This window comes from Hibiscus syriacus, unplaced genomic scaffold, assembly GCF_006381635.1.
Source record: "Hibiscus syriacus cultivar Baekdansim isolate YM2019G1 unplaced genomic scaffold, ASM638163v2 tig00110781_pilon, whole genome shotgun sequence".
Classification (NCBI taxonomy): Eukaryota; Viridiplantae; Streptophyta; class Magnoliopsida; order Malvales; family Malvaceae; genus Hibiscus; species Hibiscus syriacus.
This window is the reverse complement of record NW_024062859.1, coordinates 328,997-347,151: the sequence shown is the minus strand read 5'-3', so window position 1 is coordinate 347,151 and position 18,155 is coordinate 328,997. Positions and strand designations below refer to the sequence as shown.

Below are 18,155 nucleotides of genomic sequence, written 5' to 3'. Positions count from 1 at the left end.
AATTTATAGAAAAAAATGTTGAAAACTCATATTTAACAAAATCATCACCAAAATTCTTCTAACGTTTCTAAAAAATTCATTGGGAAATCCTAAAATGAAATTATATTTATCTAATATTTTTTTGTGTTGGCTAAGACTTATTCTATATTTATGGACTGAAACCTTATTCTATAAGAATTCTTATTTAAATAAATTAAATTACCACAAAAAATTTAACTATTTGAACTACACTAAAATTGGACTTCAATTTTTAATAGAATTTGAATCGATACATATCAACTATTAGAGATTGTGATATGAATTTCATCTGATCTATCTTGAAAAGTTTATGATGTGATTTGCTCGATGAATAATTAAAATTGGAAGAAGAAGAAGATATGTGGTTATGATATATAAGTTTATTGTTTAGAATTAGTGTTCACACACTTGTATAGGGTAATAGTGTAATTTTACATATACATTTTTATGAATTTATGAATAATTGTTATAATACTCTCTCTCTATTTTTTTTAATTGAGTCATTATTTTATACTAGATCGGGTTAGGTCGGTTTAGATTTATACTCTAAAATTTCAGGTTGGGTTTGATTAGGATAGAGGAAATGTGATTTTCAGGTTAGTTCAAGTCAAATGAAGTGTATGTATTTTTCAAGTCGGATCGGGTTCAAGTGGGTGATATATATATTTTGGATTGGATCGGGTTAACTAAAAACCCAACCCCACCCAAATCGTTGCCATCCCTTAGCAAAATCATATGAATTTTGTGATGAGTGTTTATATTGCATATATTTATTGTTATTTACTCTTTATTTTTCGATTAGATATTATTGATTTATCTTTATTTTGGGTTTATTTTGGACATGAGCCTTAATGGATTAATTAGTCCAAAAAGTAGTAGGTTTCGATGGTTTAGTCAGCATCTTGAATATTTAATTGGAATTTACCTAGCAGACTAGCATGAGATTATCCATAAGATGAAGCAGAATTCAACCAAAAGTACAAGTCTTAAATATTTATTTTTATCTTTTGTTATAAACCTTCTTGATTTAGGAATTTTATTTTTATTATTTTATTTAGGAATTAGTTATTTTATTAGAACTTTTGGTAGCATTTATTTACTTAGAACTTTTTAGTTATAAATACTCCTTAGGTTCAACCTTTGAACTCATATTGAAATTTATATTTCATTGGCTATTTATTGAAATTCTACTTTTTTTCCCTTCATTTTTTACTTTTCTTTCATTATTTTCTTTTCACAACGCTAAGCATGATCCAATCCATGCTTAGCTAAATCTCTTTTAGACGATAGTTGAGTGATGACTCAGTTCGTTTCGTGAGAATTGAAAAACGCTTCATACCTTCAGGTATCTTTCTTGATTTTCAGAAAACAATGTTAGATAATCGACTTAATCTTTAAATTATTTACACTTTCAATTCAAAGATTGCACCTTGGTTTGAATGTTGTTTTGATTTACCATTGGGGAGGAGAATCAGCTTGTAGCAAATTCAAATCCCTAAGAACAAACTTAGTGGCGGTCCGTTAAGGGAAATCAAGATCGAATTTGATTCTCATTGAGACAAATAATTTAAGTACGAAATTTTCCAGCATTAAAAAGGATATTGGCGTTAACATCGACAGACAAAGTTAAATCCAAACAAGAATTAAATTCCAAGGATTGATTGTGGAAATTAGGTCACAGGAGAGAAGAGTAAGTTACAAAGATTGGGCATTGTAGACTGTAACCGACAAGAATCCTGAAGTAAAATCTATTTCAATGATCGAGATGAGTCGAGTCAAAGCGAAGATAGAGACTATCTCCTATCATTATCTCTTTCAATTATTTTTTATTGCTTTGTTATTTTTATTTAATTTTAGTTTATTCAATTAAATTCGATAAATCCCCTTTTTATTTTATTTTGCAGATTTTCTGGTTAGAGATCAAATCATATTTAATTGGAAATTCCTTTGTCCCTGTAGATCAATCTTATTTCTCTATATTATTCTATTTATTTTGTTTTATTTATTTAAATTGAGAATTAGGTTTATTTATTTCACAATTACTACACTTGTCTCTTTGCACAATGTGAAACCCAACTTAGAATTGATCATGTGTTTGCATGTTATTACAGCAATGTATCGCAGCTTAGGCCAGTACAATGGCAGTTCTTGAGCAATCAATTGAGATTCCTGTCATTGAGGGAGGCCAAGCTCATGCTCTCGCTAAATTTTCTGTTCATATTTGTTGGGTGACACTTATGGGATAGCTCGAGAAGGCCATAACTTGTTATACCACTGACCTTGAAGTCTAGAAACAAGTTCTTGGAGAAAAGATCCCAGAGTTGGTGAGACCTGCAGGTATCTGGCTGAAGCTTATGCGCAGGCATTGCAATTTGATGAAGCTCAAAGGTTATGCCAAATGGTTCTCGACATTCAATGAGAAAATGGTTGCACCGACTCTTCTTGAGGGGTAGTAGATAGGAGGCTCATAGTTCTCATAATTGAATCAAATGGCGGATGCTTTAGTCACTTTAACTGCAGCTTTTAAAGCAAACGAGTCTTCGAATATATTGTCAACAGAGATGTAAGCTTATGAATACTTAACCTATTTTTATAGCATTGATGAAGAAGAAGATGACAATCCATGGTATCATGATATCTTGTCATATATCAAATATCAAAATTATCCCGAAAAGACAACTAAGAATGACAAAAGAACAATTAGAATGATGACTGTAAAGTATGTCTTCGATGCTGAGATTTTACATGACAAGAGCGAAGATCAAATTCTATTGAGAAGTGTAGATGTTAAAGAAGCCAAAATAATCTTCAATGAAGTGCGTAGAAAATTATTCCGTTATTCCTGCAAATGGAATTGCAAGATAGATCATGAGATTCAGATGCAATTAGTTAACACTGGGAAAAACTGTATCAATTATGTCCAAAAGTGTAATAAATTGTTAACTAATTTTTCTTGAGGAGGCAACAAATAGGCGGCTCATGGGTCTCATATCTGAATCAAAGGGTGACAATAATGCTGCTTTGGAGCATCTTGTTTTGTCAGTATGACCATGGTGGCAAATGACCAGGAGGCAGAAGTGGCTTCTGTTGATTGCAACATTTGAAACACGTACTTATCCCTGTCTCGATACGATGAGACTATTTTTGCCTATTAGAAAACATTCGCAGCTATAACACTAAATTGCGATTGCGGTTGTTGTTGTGGTTGCGGGTGTTGTGGACATTACGGCATACTTTATTCTTTAAAAATAACTATGATTGTATGTTACAAATGCGGTTTGTGGTGTCGTCAACTTACAATGACCTTGAAAAACATTACAATACAACCGTTACACTGCATAACGATCGTAACTTAATACTACGCTTGCAGCTAAAAGAAAACAACAAAAAAACGTTACAAGTAAACACTAAAACAGACGGGAGTGATGTATTACATGTTGGGAAGGTATTCATGATCTTTCAACTCCTTCAAAAGTGCCATTTCTAAGCTACGTGCATGTGGAAAGAGAAAATCCACCTTCTTTGGCATTGCTCTCAACAACAACAAACATTAAAAGAGAACACTAAAAAGGCCCTTTATATTCTTGTTGATGGAAACAATTTGGTTGTATTGATTATAGGCGATTTATCTTTTTAATTCGGGCGGAAATCTGTAGTTGGTGAAAGAACAATCATTAATCGTCAGTTGGTGTCAATGTATTTTGTCTCCATCAAGAGGTAGAAGAGAGCAAAGTGAGAAAAAAAAAGTCCAAGTCGAGAGAATTTATAATGGCTTTTGATATTGTCACCAATCATATGATCATGATGGCTACCTATAAGTTGGTAGGATATGTAGGCTTGATTGATGTGATTGATTGTCAATTAATTTTGATTCTGACAAATCACGTGAATTCTACCAGAAATCATATAAAAAATTATGATTTCTCAAGAGTTCAAGTAAGACTCCATAAACCTTATAATCGAAGATGTTCTTCTTAACCCTTTATTGTAAATATATTTTTTCAAAGATCTTGATATCCAGAGGTAGTACACCAATTCTCCTTCCTTTGCTAGTTTATTGGACTCAATGTTGTAAATTCTGGGAGTATATCTGATGACACAATGAGACCAGAAACCATATTAGAATACATTACAAGAGCTCTAGGCAAATTGGAAAGCCAACCAACAATGTCCTTGCAATCAATTTCAATGATTAATCTATAACCAAAAGTCTATTTGGAAGCAAGAAAAAAAGAGAAAATCTTCTCTAATTGTAAGCATTTCAGCAATGACTGGCACAACATGTTAAAAGTCAGTAAAAATTTAACTGCAAATTCGGTGGCTTTAAATGCATCGAATTCGGTGCAATAAATGGGCAGCTATTGTTGAAATGGAAATGAAAATATTGTAACTTTAGTCATTGCATTTTTTAAGGTATTTACAAGATTAGTCTCTAAGCTTCAACTATAAATACCCTAACCCATTTAGCTTCAAAATCATCCCCAAATCATTCTAGCTCTCTCTTAAGTGTTTTTGTAAACACCTGTAAATTTTCTCCCTTTAGTAAAAGATCTGCAGCGGTCCAGAGACGTAGGCATAATTGGCTGAACTCCGTTATCAATTTCGGGTATTATTTTTCCGCTTTTATTTCGCATTCTCACTAATATGGTTATAGGGAAATTACTCGTTTATTTCCCAACAACTGGTAATCAGAGCTTTTGGTTGTGAATTTTGTCAATTTTTTGTGAGGTTACTATTCATTATTATTCACATAAATAGTGAATTTTGTGAATAGTGAAAATTTTGTCGGCGATACGAATTTGTCGACGGAGGTGTTCTAATACATGGTGGTTCACAAGAATTGTCAGAAATGCTCCAAACGAAGCCAGATTCGAGTGGGAGCGATGGCTGCAGACAAAGGGAATGTGAAAATTGAGAAGTTGGATGGTGCGCTCAAGACCCTTCTTGGAAGGACTTAGACCAGGGGCGATGCTCGGGGAAGAGCAATGTGATGCCCATAGACTTTTGAAAGCCATAGATGTAGCCGAAACGCTGACTAAGCTTGCAGATGTCAAGCCAAGTAGCGATGTGTCGTCTAGGCCCATGCCCAAAGATAGTGGAAACAGTGGTGGAGACCAAGAAAATGTACAACAGGATATGGTAGAGAAAGCTCTTCAAATGGCCAATGTGAGCCATCGACTGTTCGTAGTTGATATTGAAGCAGCCGAACCTGGAAGAAAATATGACGAGATTGCGGGTGTCAAAGCAGTCGAGCACAATAAGGGACCCGGTGCGATAGCAAGAGATAAAGTCGTCAAGCCGAGAGTGCAAAGTGAGCAAGTCCGCTCAAAATATGCCAGGATGGTGGCGTGGTCCAAGTTGTGTCTCAGGCATAAAGGGACACTTAAGGAGTATGTGATTCGATTCACAAAACTCATGCTTAAAGTCCCAAGTTTGACTGAAGAAGATGGATTCTTCACATTCATGTTTGAATTGAAGCCGTGGGCGAAGAAAGTGGTAGAGCGAAGGGAAGTCAAGGTGCTGTCTAAAGCCTTGACAACCGCCGAGTCAATCAAAGAATTTGGAGTCAAGAAGAACAAGACTTCCAAAGTAAAGCTGAAAGCCCAGGGTAGCGGCAATCGATTCTGTGATGATGGTAAATCAGAGAATGAGGAATGTTGTTCCTCGAGTGGCGGAGAAAATCCACTCAATGATGAACCAGATGATGAGTCTGGAGAAGATGTGTGCAGTCTTGACACAAGTTCAAGTGTCAAAGATGCTAAGACGAGGGTAAGAGTCGAGCAAACGAGAGGGCATAGACTTAAGATGCCAGAAGTATTGCAAGATTACCCGAGGGGAGCCGAGTCATCCAACGTGATGGATGAGCCCAGGATCGAGTTGTCTAGAGAAGTTGACGAACCCAGGATCGAAGAGGCATTGAGAGTTGGCTCAATACGGTTCATTTCTACCAAGGCAAGTAGAAGCCAAGTGCAGGAGGAGTTAGCCATGTTCAAGGAGTTTGTCGAGCACGCTCGTGTAGAGAACATGGCTTCAGAGACCATCTTAAAAGAAGGGTCGAAGCAGAGGCTTATTGAGGATGTTCAAGTGAGGAACAATCCTTCAAAGACTAGTAGACAAGAGTCGAAGGGAGCCAAGATGTTAAGGGACAAGGAAACCATAGAGAAACTACCCATTTGTAAGGTGAGAAGTGAGCTCCAACCTTCATGTTAGAAGGAAGGAGGCAAGAAGGGGCATCAGACTTTGCCATGAGAAAGTGGCGATGCATGGTGGCGCAAAGAACTCAAATGATAAGGGTTCAATGCGAGGAGTGTTAGACTTCATGTAATAAGAAGGGCTGACGCAATTTTGAGTATGCCATGGTTTGTACTAGACCATATATTGCTCAAGCAGTGCGAGCTGTTAGCAGGTACATGAATAATCCGGACAAGATACACTGTGAAACAGTCAAATGGATCCTCAGATATCTACAAGGTATCACAAACAAAGCACTTTGTTTCAAAGGTGGAGATACGATACTGACAGGCTATGTAGATGCTGACTTAGCCGGAAATGTTGATATCAGAAGAAGCACTACAGGGTATGACTATACTCTAGGAGGTGCTGCAGTGAGTTGGGTTTCTCAACTATAGAAGATAGTTGCTCTCTCCACAACTGAAGCAGAATATGTCGCTGTTACGTAAGCCATCAAGGAGATGGTTTGGCTCCAAAGTTTCTTGGAAGAGTTAGGCAAGAAACAAGAAAACAATGTCTTGTATTGTGACAATCAAAGTGCTATGATGAAGCAATGCAGATGGAGGATTCAGTCAAGTGGAAGTCTTTCATGAAAGATGAGATGGACAAACTGAGATGCTACAGTAACAAGAGCAGAAATGCTGCTGCATTGATCGAGGTATGAAGACAGATTAAAATCAGTCTTCAAGTGAGAGATTGTTAAAAGTCAGTAAAGGTGGACATCTAAATTGTCAAATTTAGATGCAAATTCGATGGCTTTAAATGCATTGAATTCTGTACAATAAATGGACAGCTATTGTTGAAATGGAAATGGGAATATTGCAACTTTAGTCATTGTATTTTTAGGGTATTTACAAGATTAGTCTCTAAACTTCAACTATAAATACCCTAACCCATTTAGCTTCAAAATCATCCCCAAATCATTCTAGCTCTCTCTCAAGTGTTTTTGTAAACACCTGTAAATTTTATCCTTTTAGAAAAAGATCTGCAGTAGTCCGGAGACGTAGGCATAATTGACTGAACTCCGTTATCAATTTCGGGTATTATTTTTCCGCTTTTATATCGCATTCTCACTAATCTGGTTATAGGGAATTATTTCCCAACACAACAGGCCCCACTAATCTTGAAAACTTTAAAAGATCATAACCTTATTTATCCTTTAGCAAAACCACCATTCCCACCTTCACCACCATCTAGGGCGAGTATCCAATTGAATCAAGTCAAGAATATTTTTTTTGGAAATTATTCGAATTGATGTGTCGTATTTTATGACTCAAACTTAATATGAAATTTTTTCGAATCGAGTCGAGTTTATGAAATCTGAGTTGAGTCGAGTCGAGTTTGAGTTTCTATACAAATTTAATTATAATTATTTACAATATTATGGTACGAATTGATTCTAATATTTTAATTTTCTCTAACCATATAAGATATATATATATATATATATTCATATTATTTTGTACATTATAATATTATTCAATAAATCAAATATAATCTAAAATTATAAAATATATTTATAATATTTTATTTCAAAGAAAATATTTTTAGGATAAAAAGATTGACGAGAATATAAAGAAATAAAGACTTGATGTGAAGAAAGAATTTGTAAATAATTATAGTCAAATGAGTCACACCCCAATTTAGGGGTAAATTTTTTTAATAATTTTAAGTATCGAATTAAAGTCGTATCAAGGGAGAAATTAATGATCAAATTGTAAAATTTTTAAAGTTGTAGTTCGGTTTAGAACTTGTGGGAAATTTAGGGACTTGAACCCGAATTATCCCATTTTTGTTAGGTAGTGAAAAATAAACCCCCTTAAGTGATACTAGAAAATAACTGAGAACCCAAGCCTCCCCTTCGCCCTTTTCCAAACCAGCTCCGGCCAGCCTCTAGTCGGCGGTAGTGTGCATCGCCCGGCCTAAACTAAATTCCAACAGCCGACGACCGAAACCCCTTTGTCAATTTGACGAGAGAAGCAGTCGATTTCCGTATAAACGTCGAAGAAGCTCGATCGAAAACCTCATCCCGTCGTATCGATTTTCGGTAAATTTCGGCAACCTCGAATATCAGCTAGCCTCACCACCTACGCTGTTAGCTTCATCATCATCGTACGCTAAAAACCCAACCCTCGGGTTAGGCCATCGTTATCGTTCTTCTCTATTACCTGCGTGGGTAAGAGTTTCAGCCATTTTCTTTTGATTTTGACGATTTTAGGTTGATTTAAGAATTGTTGTGGGTTGTTTTAGCTGTTTGGATGCTCTGGGAGTGATTGACCGACCACCTCAACCTCTGTCACTGTTGTACGTGCTGCCACACACCACCACATGCATATGAGGCTTGTTTTTGGTCCAAGGAATTTTCCAAAATCGGGTCGACCCGACCCGCATAATCTGACCCGCTTGGTCCGGTCCAGTCACTGAGTCAACTCGGCTAAGTCAACTCATTAAGTCAACTCATTGACTTGACTGAGTCAACCCGTTTACCGGTCTGACCGTTGACTTTGATCGGTCTGACTGTTGACTTTGACCGGTCTGATCGTTAACTGTTTACTTTGACTTTGACCAAAAAAGTTAATTTTTTTGAAAAGCTCTATTTTATGTTTTTCAACATCCCGAGTCTGAATCTGAAGTCTGTTTTGCCAAATTCACACCTGGTAAGTCGTTTTTTAATGATTTATCTTCGGATTCAAGTTAGTTTTTCGATTAAGTTCAGTTTCTGATTTTAATTCGTTTGCTATGTATCAAAGGAATTATTGGGCATTGAATTCAAGTTCGATAGTGATCGAATGAGGATTAAATAGTCGATCGATATGGCACAAAAACAGAGGTAATACTCTATTGCCTTTTGTATGCTCTTCAGAACTGGTAAATGCATGAATGAAAATGATTGGTCTATTAGATTATTTAACTATCATTGGACTCAGACGTAAATTGGAATAAGGACAAAACACGGTATAAGACTCAGAAGGCTTAAAAAAGAGAAATGAAAGATCGATCAGAAATAATTATAAGTTCAGTGTTTCAATAATAATTGATTTGATTTCAAGATCCGTAAAATTTGATAAATTCTTTTAAATGTTAAATACCAGGATTATTTGGATAAGAAATTACTAAAAATAGCCTTATAGGGTAAAATTATGAAAGTGCCCTTGTATTGTAAAATACCAAGACTTCCCCGGATGGTAAAAGATAACCCAAAAAGACATACTTGACCAGTTATCAGAAATATTGCATATGATTGAATTGAAAGGAATTACTGAAATGTCCCCAAGCTTCGTAATAACTATAATAACCTCCACTAATCAAAGGAACAAATACCCTGAACTCTAAAGAAACTATAATACTTGAAGCCTAATATATCAAAAGTAATGTCACAGACAGATTGGAATGAAATGACGATGATACACTTATAGTGTAAAAAGCATAATGGATGACTTTGATAATGGAAACGATCTGAGAACTCATATCTTGATCCACTTGAACATTGGAATCATCGATTTAAATTTTGGATCTATATTGGAATTACGGAATTGCCGCTAATGTGTAAAATGGCCAAAATGCCCCTAAAGTGTAAAATAACCTAAAGTATCTCCAAGTCATGGAATAACTAAATACCTTCAAGCTCTGAAATGATTAAATCGACTTAGAATACCTAAATGACTTTATTATATGACCAAGTTAAACTGAACAGAAGTACCATATGTATCTAAATTTCAGAAACATCCGAATTACTCTGGAAAACTCCGAAGTGACTAGATGGATTTAACTACTAAATAACCTAAATACCCTCATGACTTGGAAATGAGTGATTGTTATTGGATAAATTCTGGGAACACCAAGAAAACCTAAGTATTGTATCGCACTAAAGGTTGGGGAGTATGACTCAAGTGTGTTAGTCATCTTGGCGATTGTTGCGGTTCATAAATTGAGCTAATACCACATGAATAAGTAGAGTTCCTCAAGCTCCGTTCAACAATGATTCTGAAGATGATTAGTTTGAGTCAATCCAGTATCCTAATAAATTGTTATGAATCTTGAATACCATGAATCATCGATTCATCCTTATTAGATTAAGTTGCTAAGAATCCACTAGATATCATAATGTCTAAAATGCCCTTGTTGGCCTGGATAATGGGATTTGCTCTCAGTGAAAATTGAATCTTGAATTATTCTGATGTAAATGTTCCTGAACACCTTCCTGATGCACCTGAACCATAAAGGGGCCTTAAAGTGTCAACTTTAAATGTCTTATAGATCCGTTAGTAATTGATCCGTTTCAATAGGACCTCGTTCCTGAAATCTGATAAAATTGTATAAGTTTCATGTTTTTCGTTCTTGATAATTACAAAGTACCTCTGAAAAATACTTGAATCCTCTAGTGTGTTCCACATGTATTACATGACTGTTTTATATGTTATGAAATATGTTTCACCGAAATTTATTGATTTACTGGCTTATGAACTATGGCTACATGGTATGTGTTCTCTGATTTCGATTTTCGCTGAAAAATATGATTGTTCCTGATTTATGGAATCATGGAATTTACTGGTTTATGAACTATGGTTTCTGTTTTCACTGGTTATACTTGAACTGTTTATTGGGACTTTATCTGGGTAGGTTGAAGGTTTAACTCTGATCAAGCTGGTAAATCGTTATAGACCTAAGGTGACCCTTGGGTAGGCTCTGAGGCCCCGAGAAACTTTCTTGGGTAGGCTCTCAGGCCCAAGGCACTCCCTTGGGTTAATAATGGGACTATATATGGTGTACAGGTGGAGGACAATTATATGGTTTATTCTATTGTCACGTTTATGAGATTTTACTAGATCACGATCCAGATATTATGGTTTACTGTTAAAACTGATTTCTACTGGATTTTATATGGGTAAAATTATGGAGTATGGAGATTCAGCCCTGATCCAGCTGGTAAATCCTTACAGACCTAAGACAACCCTTGGATAGGCTCTGAGGCCCCGAGATCATTCTTGGGTAGGCCTCGTGGCCCTGAGTAACTTTCTTGGGTAGGCTCTCGGGCCCCAAGGCATTCCCTTAGGGTGGCTTCCTTTGTTGTATGCTTAGGGTAAGCCCTTATGGATGCAATTCTGGGGAACTATATAACGATGTACGGTTGGAGGGTTCCACTATGGTTTTGAAAACATGTTTTAAACAATTATTATTTTAAAAAAGATTTATATATTTTCACTGGTTTTGGTTGGAACACACTAGACACGTTTTTCTAATCTCCTGAACCTGGTTCTCTGAATGCTTCCTCTTAACTGAAATCTTCATGCATGTTACTCGAAGAAATACCAGTGGACCACAATTTATCCCGAAAACATGTATACTTCTGAGTCAATAAGGAAATTTTATTGCTTTCATTTGTCTGCATGTCTTGTAGCATCAATTGGTAGTTTTGTATTACTGAGCTTTCCAAAGCTCACTTTGTTACTCACTATTTCAGGTTAAAAGGATTGGATCAGTGGAACTATCAACATCAGAAAAAGAGTTCCTCCTGCACTGCAAGCGGAGTACGGTGCATGTGATTAGGGGCATGTAGGTTGTATTTTGTTATATATATATAAGTCTAAAATTTGTTTTACTTCTGAATATTAGAAAATTTTACTTTTGTATTTAAAAATTATTTTTATGATTTTACATGTTTTAACAAAAAAATTAATTTTTCCTGGATTTTTACGGTGGGTCGCTCCGGTGGCCCTACTGTGACACCCTAGATCGGACCGGGCCACCCGTATCGATCTGAGGGGGTTACAAAAAGATTAAATTGAGTAAAATATAAAGTTAAGGGTTAAACTAAAAAAGAGAGTACATTTTAAGTAAAAAAAAGTATGAATAGATGTTATATAGGTATTTTATGGTGGTAGTGGTTCAAATTTAGTAAAAAAACATACTTAAAATGAATGATGAATTGAAGAAATAAGAAAATTATGTAAAATTGATGGACTAAATTGAAAACATAGAAAATTTGTTATCAAAAAGAGAAAATGAAAGTACATAGATATTCTATGATGGTTTAGGAGCATGTGATTCAAAGATGATAAAAAATAACTTAAAATGAAGAAGAAATTAAAGGAATAGGAAATCAGGGACAAAACAATAAATCTGTGCAAATATTTATTCAAATTATCAATTTTTTTAGTTACTCGAATTTTAAAATTTTATCTCGATTCAAATTCGAAAACTGACTCGATAATTCAAGTTGAGTTAAATAACTCAATTTAAATAACTCAAACTTAAAAAAAAATCGAAAGTCTAATTTTGCTCACATTATCTTCACCATCCACATTGAACTTTAGGCACTTCCAATGTTTGATCTTAATTCCGTCATTACCCAGGAACTCATTTTTTTCTTTAAAAAATGTTGAAAGGATTCTTCATTAGTTTTGGTTGCAGCTTTAGATTGAATAGTTGGATTCCAGAAAAGATGGGAACTTTATCATTTGTTAGGTAATTGTAGTCATAAGCATGCCGATGCCGTAATGATTTGATGTTTAATCTAATCTAATTTAATTGGTTGATGTTTATCTTCATTTGGGAAAGCAAATTAGTTCGCAGTTTCTCTGATCCAAAAAGAATCTGACGAGTACAATTTCTTTTCATTATAACTTATCGAGTTCAGATTATAACTCGTCGAGTTCGGATAAAATATCTATTCTTATTAATGATAATTTAATTTTAATTTTTTGAATAGACTATTCATAGCTTTTTAATTCTATTAACAACACACGACTAACAAATGTTACTATTTGAACCTTGAATTTCTAAGAAAATCAACATTACATTTGATCACTAAAGTCTTTTGATAAGTTCAAATGTGAATTTTTTAATTTTAATCTGTTATAATTAATTTCTTTGAATGACTTGGTGTCATCATATTTCAATGACACATTTGTTTGTGGGGTTGATATTAGAATTCAAACCTTGCAACACCCCCAAAGATCTCGATTGCGTAGCCACCAGTTAACACCTTACGAACGACGAATTTGAATTCAGAATCTTAACAGAACATAATAATTCTTTTAATTATTAAAATCGTTTAATTCGTGTTTAAAATGATAGTAATTAAATACAAAACATAGAGAATTATCGTAATGTTTAAACATATGAACATGATGCATAGAACCAGAAAGCAAAGGGTTGATGATTTATCCCATCGTAATCATATTTACTTTCTAAAGGAGAAACTATCAAATTCAAACCAGCAAGGAGAAATAAGTAAAAGTTTGATTCTCGATAGCATAATCATATCCTATACATGCAAATACTAATCATATTCAAAATGGATGCAACCTCCTGCTCAAGCCATTGATATTAGAAAATATTCCCACCAAGTCTTTCCTGTTAGGCATAAGAGATCTTTTCATGTCCCCTGCTTTCACATCTCGGTTAGAACCACATTGACCGTCTCTGTTACTTGTATAAATCAAGTCCTTAAGCTTCCATCTCTTCGTCGACAAAGTCCCACTCGAATCGCTCTCATCGTATCTTCCGGTATCAATCTTTGCCAATGTTTCTGACTTTGGTGTCCAGACACAGTAAGTCCCCGGCGTCACCCTGTCGAGTTCACCAGGTTCGCGTTCTTCGCTCATGAGTTCTATCAATGGTAAACGACGGGACCGTGGTTTCACATTAGGAGTTTGATCAATGTTGTTGAGCAAGCTGGTGTCGAAAACTGGATACGTGGGCTTGATTTGTCCGTTGTAAAAGATGTCATCCGCCGACACCGGGGACATCTCTGGGTCTCGACACACGAATGCAAACTCGAAATCATCGTCTTCCTCAACAACTCTTGCAGCGATCTCAGCCAGCCTGCGTTATGAAGAGTGAGTACTGAGGCTCGGAGAGCTCGGGGAAACTGAAAAAACCGAACCAGGCTGCATTTGCATAGTCGGTAAACTAATCAACAAAGGACATGGAATGGGATAAAAGCAATATGAACAAAGAAAAGAAAGTGTGAAGTTTGGGGAACTGGGTTGTTCAAGAAAGATATGTACGGAGATAGAAACAAAATTTCATACGAGAAACAAACTTATAAAATTTTAAATCTCTAGATATATCATATTCATCGAAGAATTGGAAAAGAACAAAAGATGACAGAAGGAAGACGCGGTTTCTAGAGAGGGGCTTTTGGTGAATTTGACCAATAAAATGGGCTTTCGGCCGGAAGTTTCTATGGGATTGAGGCTGTTTGTTTCTCCTTTGGAAAGCCATTTGCTTATTTTGCACGAAAATATGAGTGGGCGGTTTTGTATTATACGTGGAAGAGTACGTCGGTTCACACATCTTTTTCATAGGTTTCCCCATCTAATATTTGGTGCTTTCTAATTGAAACAAATTAAAATAACGGATTTTCAGCATAATCAAATGATCTCGGTGGTAAATGAATTATTATTTTTATTTGAGATATCGAGTTCAAACATCATAAATATCAAGGGTATAAACGTTTAATGTCAAATGGTTAAGAATTATCTTTAAACAAACATTATTTTTATATTTATTTCAGATTAATAAAAAAAGGGTTTTCCATGAATTAAATTGAAGTCATAAATATAATATTGCTAAGGGTAGATTATATCAAAAAGTCATTGAGCTATGTTCAAATGATCGTTTTGGTTATTGAACTTTCAAAAATTATGAAATGATCATTTTGTAACTTTTGAAAATTTAATTATCAAAATGATTATTTGAACATAATTTGGTGACCTCTAGTGTACTTTAATATTAATTATATTTATATATAATGTAATCACTTAACTTTTAAACAACTTTAAATACAAGAAGGCTTAATACTCAAATAAGTGTCAAAACTATACTTCTTTCCTCGAATAGGTGTCTACTGTATTTTTTGGTCCATCTAGATGTCTAACGTTACAAACATTATCACTTTAGGTGTTCGAGCCATCAACCACGTTAATTTTTTTATTAAGTGACACGTGTCACAATCTAATAATATTTTAAAAAATTATATAAAATTTAAAAATAAAATTATATATATTTTTAAAAAGAAAACACATAAATTTTGAAATAACTCCAAAACTTTGAAAACCTTCATTTCAACCCCTAAACCCACGCCGACTGCCGCCCTTTTCCGTCGATCAATGTTTTATACCCCGCGAACCCTAGGATGAAAATTGCAATCCCACACGATTCCGACGATCAATCAATGACAACTACGACAACATATAACTAGGATGATGGTAGAGACTACGTTGGCAGCGGTGGCCGTGGCCGAAAAAGGCGGCGACGACGGGTTATGTTAGGATTTGTGGATTTTAGGGATTTTGAGGCTTTTTGTAATTTAAAAGAAATTAGGGGTTTTTAATAAATATAGTAATATTTTTTAATATTTAAAAAAAATTCAAAATTACCATATTGTGAAACGTGTCACTTAACGGAAAAAACTAATGACCGTTACGACCCGGACACCTAAAGTGGTATTTTTTGTAACGTTAGACACATGAATGGGCCAAAAAAATATTGTAGGCACTAATTTGAGTAAAAAGGATATAATTTGGGAACTTATTTGGGTATTAAGCAATGAAAGTATGTATTTTACCCTAATATTAAATGTGAACATCGTTTCATCTTACATTTCTCTGTACCCTTCATCTTTCACTTCCTTGTAACATTTTTTATATCTACGATTTTAGTCTTGCAATTAGTGATTTTGTAAAGCTCGTATTATTATTTATCTATGTTTCATTTATATTCGGTTCTTATTGTAAATTCTATAATTTAGAATACATTATCAACACGAGTTTGCACAATTATCTAACTACTGATTGATGACGATTCTCTACAAAAATTTCAATATGATATTGATGACTACATCCACTATCTATTCAATTTAGTTCGGAAAGTTTTGATATATTTTATTTCTTATCTATTAAACTATGTTTGAATTTTTTGTTATACTTTGATCTAATTTGTTATCAAGAGATTGACTCATTCAAATGTTAAATTATAATATTATCAATGAGGTTAAATATAGATTAAGTCAATTGAGGATAACAGTCATGTATTATTAAATAAAATTTGAAATTAAATGGAAGAACCGGGTATTAAGATTTGGGCATCTTAATTTTGGATAACAATCATATATTATTATTTTTATTAGGTCATTATTTTACTTAATAAAAATAAATTATATATATATATTTGTATCGGACCGGATTGAGTGCGTATGCAAATTTTCACTTAGAAATTTAGATCGAGTCTCTGATTGAGTGGAATTTTCATAGACCTTAATTAAGTTGATTCGGGTTGAATGAAGAGATTTGCTTTTTAAGTCGAATTCAGATGAGCTAAAAACATTTAGAATATAACAATATGCTAGGTTTTATAAGGCCCAACATTTTGCTTGTAGAGGTAGACAGAAAAAGAATCCCCTAAGGCACAAGCTGACAACAGACATTGCATCAGAGGAGTAAAGTTCTCAGGTGATGGTCATTATTTTCGGAACCGGACCGGTTAGCGAACCGGCTATACTATCGGTTTATTGGTTTAATCGGTCGAATTGTTCGACCGGTCAGAAGAACCGGTCCGACGGTCGGAAGAACCGAACGACGTCATAATTATTTAAAAAATTAAATAAAAATACCAAAAATATTTAATAAAAAATAATTTTTATATCACAAGTCATATTCAAAGCAAGTTATAACATATATAAATTAAAAACCATAAAATCAAGTGAAACAAAATGATTCAAATTAACTACAACATAATATTTAAGGTAAAACATATTAAATAATAAATATAATTATATAACTATAATTAAAAAATAAATTTGAGGCTAAAAAAATCATAACAAAATGATATTGTTTGGTTTAATTTTTTTTTAAAAAACAATCCCACATGGCTAAGAAACATAGAAGAGCATCCCAAAAGTCTAAAGAGTAAAAATATGAGAACAAAACAATCCCACATTGCTAAGAAACATAGAAGAGCATCACAACTAACTTCTATAAATAATAGAGGTAATTTGACATTCAAAATCATGGAGCCTTTTGGTGAGCATTGAGTGAACTATTCTTTCACTTCAATCAAGCTCGAATTTTAGGCTTCAATTGAGCTTCTAATTTTTTTTTTAGTTCAAGTCTTTTTGAGTTCAAGTTTCAATATTATATTTCGAGTTGAACTTGATAATTTTTAACTTGTGAGTTTGAGTGGAGTTGAGCTTACTTTTAAAGTTTTCAAGTTGGAGTCGAGCTCAACAATACTCGAGTTCGACTTGGCTCGTTTAACAAACGACGTTTGGTTTAATTTTTTTTAAAAAAACAATTTCTGGTTTTCAGCTGGTCCGGTTCGAACGGTTCAGCGGTTTTGACCAGTTCACTAGTAGCGGTTCAACCGATTTAGATTGAATCAGACTAGATAACGGTTCTTGATTGAACCGATTGAACTGGCCGGTCCGGTCCGGTTTTCAAAATAGAGGTGATGGCTATAAAATATGCTAAAACAAGCGGGTTAATAGGATCTTACACCAATGTTCGTCTCCGCAAGGCAGTGCTGTTAGATTCCTTATAATGCAAACTAATGTGCTTGTGTTGGAAATGTAAGGTTGGATTTATTCTATATTGAGTGCAAAAGGGTTTTTAGATGAGTTTTTGTAGAATTTTTGTTTTTCTTCTCTGTTAAGTAGAACAAGACATATCCCTCGTATATGTCGTCCTCTGGTTCGGTTTGTGCCAAGTTTCTTTCTTTCGAAAAGAGCAATGCCATTGGCTTTCACTTCAAAACTAGGATATATGATTTTGAAAAAAATCGTATTTAACCTTAGGGAGAAACTGTCTAATTTCATGGTTATACCGATCAAAACAATTTTACTTTTAAGACAGTAATTCAGCACGACACAATTATTCCAGTAATATGCTGGTAATATGACAAAT

At 34.3% G+C, this 18,155-nt stretch overlaps 1 protein-coding gene across 1 annotated transcript; it reads right to left on the bottom strand.

Moving 5' to 3' along the window:
* Positions 1 to 13,502: 13,502 nt before the first annotated feature.
* LOC120140087 lies at positions 13,503 to 14,478 on the bottom strand. Its single transcript, XM_039155134.1, has 2 exons — positions 14,297 to 14,478; positions 13,503 to 14,076 (listed from the first exon to the last, which is right to left on the bottom strand). Exons 1-2 carry the CDS (start codon positions 14,476 to 14,478, stop codon positions 13,542 to 13,544), a joined length of 717 nt encoding a protein of 238 aa, XP_039011065.1. The 3' UTR covers positions 13,503 to 13,541.
* Positions 14,479 to 18,155: the final 3,677 nt, after the last annotated feature.

Excerpts from the sequence above, each read along its gene's own strand:
- LOC120140087 (XM_039155134.1), bottom strand. The coding sequence starts at position 14,478 with ATGGCTTTCCAAAGGAGAAACAAACAGCCTCAATCCCATAGAAACTTC. Across the intron at positions 14,077-14,296 it reads AGAGATTTAAAATTTTATAA|GCTGGCTGAGATCGCTGCAA; the intron begins GTTTGTTTCTCG and ends TTCATAACGCAG.